We start from the raw sequence: 10513 nt of genomic DNA, 5'->3' as shown, positions 1-10513 counted from the left end.
ACCCAGGTACTTGGGCCACCACTGCTGCATCCCAGGGTCTGCATTAGCAGGAAGCCGGGGTCAGGGCCAGGAACCCAGACGTACCCATTAGCATCTTAACCTCTGGGCCAAACATCCAACCCTCTCTTACTTGTTTCACCCAGCCATTAATCCCATCATTGGGCAGCAACATCATCTCACCCTAAAGACCCCCTGAAGTCCCCACCTCCAAATTCCATCCTGCTGGGCTTTAGGGCTCCAGCAGAATCATTTTTTTTTTAAGATTTATTTACTTATTTGAAAGTCAGAGTTAAACACAGAGAGAAGGAGAGGCAGAGAGAGAGAGAGAGGTCTTACATCTGCTGGTTCACTCCCAAGATGGCCACAACAGCCAGAGCTGTGCCAATCCGAAACCAGGAGCCAGGAACTTCCTCTGGGTCTCCCAAGTGGGTGCAGGAGCCCAAGGACTTGGGCCATCTTCTACTGCTTTCCCGGGCCATAGCAGAGAGCTGGGTTGGAAATGAAGTAGCCAGGATTTGAACCGGCATCCAAATGGGATGCCGGCACTGCAGGCAGCAGCTTTACCCACTATGCCATAGCACCACCCCCCAGCAGAATCGTGTTGGTGGGTCACAGTCCAAATCCTCACAATTTACACTCTCAGGTTTGGGGGCTAGGGCAAGCACCTCGCAGCCACCAGCCCAGCCCAGTGAGGTCACTGGAGTCTCTTCTATGACCTCATCATCCCCTAGGACTCCAATTCACAAGGCGCTGGCTCCTGCCACTAGTCACACCCCTGTACGTGATAGTGGGATAGACTCCCTTGGGACCAGCACCCAGGGGTCCCAGCCTCCACCTGCCATGGGCTCTGACCCTGAGGAAGCTCGGAAGCCTTGCTCGAGGGTCCAGACCTTGCTGAAGAGGGTCAAGGCCTCATTCACCAAAGCCCCGCCTTCGCCTCCACCCCCAGTCCCGCCCCTGCCCCCCTCCTGGAACCCGGGCTGCACACATGTGTACGGCTACGTGTTTGGGCATGTGCATGAGAACCACTTGGAACATCTCCCGTCTCAACAGGTGAGTCGAGGAACCACAGATCTCCCGGCACTTCCAGGCCCCGGGTCGGTTCACACCTGCCAGGTGGCTCGGAACTCCCCTCCAGACAAGGGGTCCAGGGTAGGTGGGCCTTTTGCCAGGGTGACACCCTGGGAAAGGACCTGCAGGCTGTCTGAGGATGGGTGAGGGCTGGGTGTGCCTGCAGGTTCTGGACACTGGAGAGCAGCTGATGGTCCCCGTGGAGGTCTTGGAGGTGGACAACGAGGGAGCATTGTGGAAGTTTCTGCTCTCAGGAGCCATGGCTGGGGCAGTGTCTCGTACGGGCACAGCCCCCCTGGACCGCGCCAAGGTGTACATGCAGGTGCGTAGGGGGAACACAGCTCTGGAGGCCTTGGGGGACTGCGTGGGGTGGGGAATTCGTGGAGCTGGCATTGATGTAGCTCAGGGCGGGGTGGGGGCTGGAGGGTGGGGGCTGGAGGGTGGGGTTCTCGTGAGACCAGAGTTGCAGATGACAGTGGGGCTGGTGGGGATGGGGCAGGGAGGAAGTAGAGAGAATGGTAATGGGTTGGGGTTGGAGATGGGGGGACTGGGGTCTCGGGGTGGGGCTGAATGCTGAGCTGAGTTGGGCTAGAGTCCTACAGCGCTGGCCATGCGAGGAGCTGGAGAGGGAGTGGATGGGGCTGGCACGGGGGCAGAGACGGGGGTGGGGACTCTCACAGCGCTCCTCCATGGGCCCCCAGGTCTACTCCTCCAGGACGAATCTCATGAACCTGCTAGGGGGGCTTCGGAGCATGGTGCAGGAGGGAGGGGTTCGCTCCCTGTGGCGCGGCAATGGCATCAACGTGCTCAAGATTGCCCCCGAGTATGCCATCAAGTTCTCCGTCTTCGAGCAGGTGGGCGGCCGGCGGCCCCTGTTCCCCCCCACACACCCGCCTCCGCCAAAAAGTCCACAGGCCCCGGGCCCCTCCCCCTGGCTTCCAGAGGGACAGCAGCTGGCCACTGCCTCACTCTCCTCCCTCCCGCGCAGTGTAAGAATTACTTCTGCGGAGTGCACGGCTACCCACCCTTCCAAGAGCGCCTGCTGGCCGGCTCCCTGGCCGTGGCCATCTCCCAGACCCTCATCAACCCCATGGAGGTAAGAGAACGGCCACTCCACCGGCAGGGTCAGGAGGAGGGGCTGCGAGTTAGCTTCTGGCTGCAACCCCTGCTGCTTCCTCCGTCCTCCTCTCCCCAAACTCCTCTACTGCCTCCTCCCTCTCCCCACTTTTTCTTTTAAAGATTTTAAGCCAGAGTTAGAGAGAAAGTCTTCCATCCACTGGTCCACTCCCCAAATGGCCACAATGGCCAGGGTTGGCCAGGCAGAAGCCTGGAACCTGGATATCCATCCAGGTCTCCCATGCAGCTGCAGGGGCCCAAGCACTTGGACCATCCTCCACTGCTTTCCCAGGTGCATTAGCAGGGAGCTGGATCGGAAGTGGAGCAGCTGGGACTCGAACTGGAGCCTTATATGGGATGCTGGCATTAAGAGGGCAGCTTTACCCTCTGCATCACAACACCAGCACCAAAATTTCTTTTTTTCTTTTTAACTTGAAAAATATTTATTTATTTATTTGAAAAGCAGTTACAGAGAGGCAGAAGCCGAGAGAGAGGTCTTCCATCTGCTGGTTCTTTCCCCAAATGGCCACAATGGCCAGAGCTGGGCCAATCAGAAGTCACGAGCCAGGGCCTGCTCTGGGTCTCCCACATGGGTGCAGGGGCGCAAGGACTTGGGCCATCGTCCACTGCTCTCCCAGGCCACAGCAGAGAGCTGGATTGGAAGTGGAGCAGCCAGGATTTGAACCAGCACCCACATGGGAAGCCGGTGCTGCAGGCAGTGGCCTCACCTGCTATGCCACAGCACTGGCCCCCTATTTTGTATTTACTTGCAAGGCAGAGAGACAGAAGCAGAGAGATCTTCCATCCACTGATTCACTGCCTAAATGCCCCTCAATAGCTGGGGGCTATGCCAAGCTGAATCGAAGAGACTGGAACTCAATATTGTTGTGTGTTTTTTTTTTTAATTTATTTATTTGAAAGACAGAGTTACAGAGAGAGGTAGAGACAGAAAGAGAGAGAGGTCTTGGCCAGCGCCACGGCTCAATAGGCTAATCCTCCACCTGCGGCGCCGGCACCCCGGGTTCTAGTCCCGGTTGCCCCTCTTCCAGGCCAGCTCTCTGCTGTGGCCCGGGAGTGCAGTGGAGGATGGCCCAAGTGTTTGGGCCCTGCACCCCATGGGAGACCAGGAGAAGCACCTGGCTCCTGCCTTCGGATCAGCGCGAAGCGCCGGCCGCAGTGCGCCGGCCGTGGCGGCCATTGGAGGGTGAACCAACGGCAAAAGGAAGACCTTTCCCTCTGTCTCTCTCTCTCACTGTCTACTCTGCCTGTCAAAAAATAAAAATAAAAATAATAAAAAAAAGAGAGGTCTTGCATCTGCTGGTTCACTCCGGCGCCCATATGGGATGCCGGCACTGCAGGTCAGGGCTTTAACCCGCTGTGCCACAGCACTGGCCCCGAATCAACTTGCCTGACTCAGAAAACAAATTTGGGGGGGTGGATGTTTCCACCAAGTAGAATACCCCTATCCCATAATGGAGGACCTGGTTTGAGTCCTGGCTGCTCTGCTCCCAATCCTGCTCCTTGCTCATGGGCACCCTGGGAGGCAACAGGTGATGGCTCAAGTCCTCGGGCTCCTGCCACCCACAGGAGAGACCTGGCTGGAGTTTCTGGATACTGGCTCAGAACTGACCCAGGCCCAGCTGTCTCGGGCAACGGAGGAGTGAACCAGCAAACTGAACATCTCTCTCTCTCTCTCTCTCTCTCTCTCTCTTTCTGCCTTTCAATGCAATACAAACAAAAACTGAAATTTTTGCTTTTAAAGGGAGTGACTGATCCGAGCTTCCAATTACTCTGACTTCCAGTGCCTGTGGCCATAGGTATTCATCCCCTGGTGGGATAGGTTCTCTTGATTGCCTTCGGCAAAACCTCCACACCTTTGCCTTCTGGCTTGTTCCGGTCCCTTCTGACATCATCCCGGGGTGAAACTGCATCATAGTCACAGGCCCTGCAGAGTCGTGTGCGCTGTGTCCGTGGACTGAACCAACTGCATATGGAAACATTTTGCATGTGTCACTAACTTATTTTCATATTATTTGAAAGGAGGAGAGACAGAGAGAGAGCTCTCCTCTGGTCCCTGGTTCACTCCCCAAATGCCGACAACAGCCAGAGCCGGGCCAGACCCAAGCCAAGAGGAGGCTGGAGCTCCATCCAGGTTGTCCACGTGGCTGGCAGGGGCCCAGGTGCTTGAACCATCACCGGCCGCCTCTCAGGTTGTGCATCAGTAGGGAGCTGGATCAGGAGCACAGAGCCGGGACCGGCACCGTGGTGCAGCAGGTTCAGCCACCGGCAGTGTCCCGTGTGGACCCCGGTTCAAATCCTGGCTGCTCCACTTCCACTTCAGCTCCCTGCTAATGCACCTGGGAAAGCAGCGGAAGATGGCCCAAGTGCTTGGGCCCCTGCACCCACGTGGGAGACCTGGAGGAAGCTCCTGGCTTCAGTCTGGCTGTTGTGGCCATTTGGGGAGTGAACCAGTGGATTGACGCTCGCTCTCTCTCTCTCTCTCTCTCTCTCTCTCTTGTGCTGGGTTAACCACTGTGCCAAAAGGCCACCCGGAAAATACATTTTAAAAAATTTTTACTGTACTCATACTGAACATGTATACACTTTTTTCCTTGTCATTTTCCTCTAAGCAATATAATGTGTAGCAACTGTTCACCTAGCATTTACCCCATACATTAGGTATTGTAAGTAATCTGGATGTGATTTAAAGTATATGGCAGGATGAATGCACGTTTTGTGCAAATAGTACATCATTTTTTTCCCAAAGATTTTATCTGAAAGTCAGAGTTATACAGAGAGGTAAAGAAACACAGAGAGAGGTCTTGCATCTGCTGGTTCATCCCCAAATGGCTGCAATGGCCGGAGCTGAGCTGATCTGAAGCCAGGAGCCAGGAGCTTCTTCCGGGTCTCCCACGTGGGTGCAGGGGCCCAAGGACTTGGGCCATCGTCCACTGCTTTCCCAGGCCATTAGCAGAGAGCTGGATCAGAAGAGGAGCAGCCGGGACATGAACCGGCGCTCATATGGGATGTCGGCACTGCACGCAGAAGCTTAGCCCACTATGCCACAGCACTGGCCCTGCTCCACTTCTGACCCAGCTCCCTGCTAATGCATTGGGGAAAGCAGTGGCTGATGGTCCAAGTGCTCCAGCCCTTGGCACCCATGTGAGACCTCAACCGAGCTCCTGGCTGCCTGCTTTGGCCGGCCCAGCCCTGGCAGTTTCAGCCATTCGGAGAGTGAACCAGCGGATGGAAGCACTCTCATACCCCTTGCCCCCTACATTGCCCCGTCACTCTACCTGTCAAATAATAATTCTTTTTTTTATAGATTTGTTTATTTGAAAGGCAGAGTTACAGAGAGGCAGAGGCAGAGGCAGAGGCAGAGAGAGAGAGAGAGAGAGAGAGAGAGAGAGGTCTTCCATCTGCTGGTTCATCCCCAGATGGCCAAAATGGTTGGAACTGGGCCTATCCACAGCCAGAAACCAGAAGCTTCTTCCAGCTCTCTCACGCAGGTGCAGGGGCCCAAGCACTCGGGCCATCCTCCACTGCTATCCCAGGTCACAGCAGAGAGCTGGATCAGAAGTGGAGCAGCCGGGACTTGAACCAGCACCCATATGGGATGCCGGCACTGCAGGCGGCGGCTTTACCGCTAAGCCACAGTGCTGGGACCCCAAATAATAAATCTTATAAAGAAAACAAATGAACAAAAAACTCAGAGAGAAGACACAGCCAGGGTATGCAACAGATCTGGGTTTGCATTCCTGGGTCTCAGCTTCCTGGGGACCATCCTAGTCCCCTAAAAAAAAAACACCAGAGACTAGGCCCTTTATTTATTTATTTTTTAAAGATTTTATTTATTTATTTGAGAGGTAGAGTTACAGAGAGAGAGAGAGGTCTTTCTTCCACTGGTTCACTCCCCAAATGGCCGCAACGGCTGGAGCTGTGCCGATCCGAAGCCAGGAGCCAGGTGCTTCCTCCCGGTCTCCCACATGGGTGCAGGGGCCCAAGCACTTGGACCATCTTGCATTGCTTTCCCAGGCCACAGCAGAGAGCTGGACTGGAAGAGGAGCAGCCGGGACTAGAACCTGGCGCCCACGTGGATGCTGGTGCTACAGGAGAGGATTAACCTACTGCGCCAAGGCTCTGGCCCCTGGGCCCTTTATCCAGAGGACTATTGGGGAGCTGTTTGGCCTGGGGTCAAGACACTCCTCAAGATCCTCGCACCCCACACAGGAAGTGCCTGGGTCTGAACCCCAGCTCTGCTCCCATTCTAACTCCCCGCCAATGCCCACTGCTGTTGCAGGCATTTGGGGAGTGAACCAGCAGACTGAAGATCTCTCTGTGTGTATGTGTGTCTCTCCCTGCCTTTCAAATAATACAAACATCTTTTGAAAGAAAGAAAGAAAGAAAGAAAGAAAGAAAAAAAGAAAGAAAGAAAGAAAGAGAGAGAGAGAGAGAGAGAGAGAGAGAGAGAGAAAGGAAGGAAGGAAGGAAGGAAGGAAGGAAGGAAGGAAGGAAGGAAGGAAGGAAGGAAGGAAGGAAGAAACTGATTTAGGTCAGCTTTTAAAAAAACTCATTTGAGAGCCAGAGCACACTCCCATCTGCTGCTTCACTCCCCCAAATGCCTACCAACACTGGGAGAAAGTGTGGCCTGAAGCCAGGAGCCAAGAGCTCCATCCGGGTCTCCCATGTGGGTGGCAGGAACCCAAGTACTGGAGCCCTCCCTGCTGCCTTCCGTGGGGCACCAGCAGGGAGCTGGCTCAGTCGCGAGAGGCAGGCATTGAACCACCAGGCCGAGCACCGCCACAGTTCTAGAGGTCGAAAGTCCAGGATCAGGTGGCCAAATCTGTCCGGCCTCTGGCCTCCCAGGCAACGGCATCCCAAGGAGGGGAGCTTGCGTGGGCGAGGCCACACAGTGGGATAGTGCCACAGTCTGCTCTCCTAGGGACCACCTGGGGGCGCTGTGGGGTGCAGATGAAGCAGCTGCTCTGGCACTGGCATCCCAAATCGGGGAGCAGGCTTTGGGCCCGGCCGCTCAGCTTCCAACCCAGCTGCCTGCTAATGCGCCCGGGGAGGCAGCAGATGATGCTGCACCCGTGTGGGAGACCTGGATGTGGAGCCCCTGGCTCTCGGCTTTGGCCTGGCCCAGCCCTGGTTGTTGGGAGGCATCTGGGGAGTGAACCACCAAAGAGCAAGATTCTTTCTCTCTCCATCACTCCGCCTTTCATAAAGAAGTCTTCTTAAAATTAACTAGGTCCCCTGCCGGCCCCGTGGCTCACTAGGCTAATCCTCCGCCTGCAGCGCCCGCATCCCATATGGGCACCGGGTTCTAGTCCCGGTTGCCCCTCTTCCAGTCCAGCTCTCTGCTGTGGCCGGGAGGGCAGTGGAGGATGGCCCAAGTCCTTGGACCCTGCACCCGCATGGGAGACCAGGAGGAAGCACCTGGCTCCTGGCTGCGGATTGGCGCAGCGCGCTGGCCGTGGTGGCCATTTGGGGGGTGAACCAATGGAAGGAAGACCTTTCTCTCCGTCTCTCTCTCACTGTCTAACTCTGCCTGTCAAAAAAAAAAAAAAATTTAACTAGGTCCCTTGAGAATTACATGATTTTTTTTTCCCCTTCCCCCTTATAAAAAAGAAAAAAGATTTATTGGGGCAGGCATCCCATAGGGGCACCGGTTCTAGTCCCAGCTGCTCCACTTCTGATCCAGCTCTCTGCTGTGGCCTGGGAAAGCAGTTGAGGATGGCCTAAGTGCTTGGGCCTCTGCAGCCACGTGGGAGACCCTGAAGAAGCTCCTGGCTCCTGGCTCTGGATCAGTGCAGCTCCAGCTGTTGTGGTCAACTGGGGGGTGAACCAACGGATGGAAGACCTCTCTCTCTCTCCTTTTTCTCTCTGCCCCTCCTTTTCTCTCTGCGTAACTCTGCTTTTCCAATAAATAATAATAAAAAAGAGCTGAGCTGATCTGAAGGCAGGAGCCAGCAGCTTCCTCTGGGTCTCCCAGGCAGGTGCAGGGGCCCAAGCACTTGGGCCATCCTCCACTGCTTTCCCAGGCCATCAGCAGGGAGCTGGATCTTAAGTGGAGCAGCTGGGACTCGAACCAGCGTCCATATGGGATGCCAGCACTGCAGGCGGCGGCTTTACCTTCTATGCCACATAGATTCCCTTCTGGGGGAGGGGCCTCCCACCGCCTCAGGATCTCCCTGGGGGCGGTGCCCTCCTCTGAAAGCCCCACCCCCTCCGGTCTGACCACCAAGTTTCCCTCGCGAGAACTGGGCTGGGGGGGGGGGGGATGAAATGGCGCGAGCTGAGCCCCCCGCCCTCCGCAGGTGCTGAAGACGCGGCTGACGCTGCGCCGCACCGGCCAGTACCAGGGGCTGCTGGACTGCGCGAGGCAGATCCTGGAGCGGGAGGGGACCCGCGCCCTGTACCGCGGCTACCTGCCCAACATGCTGGGCATTATCCCCTACGCTTGCACCGACCTGGCCGTCTACGAGGTTGTGGGTCCTGCGGGGGTGGGGATGGGGGTGGGGGTGGGGGCGGGGGCGGGGCCGAGCCCAGGACTGTAGGGAGCGCCCCCCACATCTCCTCCAGATGCTTCGATGCCTGTGGCTGAAGTCCGGCGTGGACATGGAAGACCCCAGCGGCCTGGTCAGTCTGTCGTCCGTGACGCTGTCCACAACGTGTGGCCAGATGGCCAGCTACCCGCTGACCTTGCTGCGGACCAGGATGCAGGCCCAAGGTCAGCCTGGCCGCCCCGCCCGGGCCGTGGCCACCGGGCCTGCGCCTCTCCTGCCTGCCCTGGGTTCTCTGAATGTTCTCATCCTTCGGGCCTGAATCCTAAACTCTGCGTGGCTGAGCCTGCCCACCCCCCAAACCCACCAAGACCTCTTACACCCCCACCCCAATCCGATCCCAGCTCCCCAACAACCAAATCACCAATCCCAGCTGACCCTCGCGGGCTCCCTCCAAAAACGTGACCCAGGTCCCCGATGACCCCACCATGCTGACCCCCAAAACCCCCCTCTCAACTTCTCCAAGTCGGCCCGAGCCCTGAGCCTGCCCCTGTCCCCACAGACACCGTGGAGGGCTCCAACCCCACCATGCGCAGGGTGTTTCGGCGGATCCTGGCCCAGCAGGGCTGGCCAGGGCTCTACAGAGGCATGACCCCCACGTTACTGAAGGTGCTGCCCGCAGGTGGCATCAGCTACGTGGTGTACGAAGCCATGAAGAAAACCCTGGGTGTATAGGCCAAGAGCAAGAGAGGACGCACCCGGGGCAGGAATGGGGACAGGGGGATCCGCAGACCCCGGGCCCCAAAGGGCCCTCCAGGCTCAGGTCCTGGGGTCGTTCTTGGCCGCACAAGTAGCCTGGGGACCCTGGGGGAGGAGACTCCCGGGCCACCACCCCCCACACACACTAGAACATGGACCCCAGCCCGGCTCCTGGATCCTGGCTGCAGGTCTCGGCTCAGGGGCGGAAATGGTGGCTGTGAAGACAACCCGAAATAAAGAGACGGTTTCTGTCGGGCGTGAATCGGAGGTCTCAGTGAGGGTCTGGGGCTTTGGGCAGTGAACGGGCATCGAGAGCCTGGAAGAAGCCTGGGTCCCGGTGAGAAACCGGGGGCCCGGGCTCTGCGACCGGAGGGTGCAGGAGCGGAATTAGGGGCTGGGGGCCCTCAAGTCCTGGACCCTCAACTGGTGCCACGGGGAGAGCGCCCCGGACTTCCACCCCGCGGCCGCGAACGCCCGAGCTCCGCGGCTTCAAGCAGGCCACGTGCTGGGCCTGCACAGCCCGGCTCCCCGGGCGGGCGCTAACCCAGACGTCAGGCCCGAACAGGCTTCGGGTCGCCACCGCCCACGTCGGCTGCCATTCACCGCATCTCCCGCTAATCGCCGCTCGCCGCCTGGTGGCCGGCTCCGCCCCAATGCAGCTGCGCGTCCACTGGCTCCCACCAAAACGAGGCCCGTGTATTTCCTTTATCGCCATTTGTCCTGAGCAGCGTCAGTCGCCTAACACCCGCCCCTGTCGCTTAACCATTGGTTTAGAAGTCAGAGGTAGAAAAGGATTCTGGTTAACAAGGTAGGCAGTCAAATCCGAATCCAACTTCATCACCCAGAACTTGTCAGGGATTGGAAAAACTGGCTGCCAATCCTTGCAAGCACCGCCCTCCTCACGTCTTCATTGGCTTGCGTGCATGACTATCACGTCGAGCGTCCGCCCAGCAAATCCAAAGTGGAGGGGATCTTTCGCTAGGCTCCGCCTTCCAGTCCACGTGACTCTCCAGAGCCGTCAATCTGGTTCTGACACCGCCCCGCGTTCCTGGAACTCTCGC

At 57.6% G+C, this 10513-nt stretch overlaps 1 protein-coding gene across 1 annotated transcript; it reads left to right on the top strand.

Annotated features, from left to right (window-relative positions):
- The first annotated feature begins 840 nt into the window (after window positions 1-840).
- On the top strand, window positions 841-9576 carry SLC25A41 (solute carrier family 25 member 41). Its single transcript, XM_070058752.2, has 7 exons — window positions 841-1053; window positions 1238-1393; window positions 1773-1925; window positions 2060-2167; window positions 8508-8675; window positions 8773-8920; window positions 9256-9576. The coding sequence occupies exons 1-7, from the start codon at window positions 841-843 to the stop codon at window positions 9426-9428; spliced, it is 1119 nt and encodes a 372-aa protein (XP_069914853.1). The 3' UTR covers window positions 9429-9576.
- The last annotated feature ends 937 nt before the right edge of the window (window positions 9577-10513 follow it).

This window comes from Oryctolagus cuniculus, chromosome 16, assembly GCF_051225735.1.
Source record: "Oryctolagus cuniculus isolate XC-2025 breed Fujian yellow rabbit chromosome 16, ASM5122573v1, whole genome shotgun sequence".
Classification (NCBI taxonomy): Eukaryota; Metazoa; Chordata; class Mammalia; order Lagomorpha; family Leporidae; genus Oryctolagus; species Oryctolagus cuniculus.
This window is presented reverse-complemented; position numbering and strand designations above follow the sequence as displayed.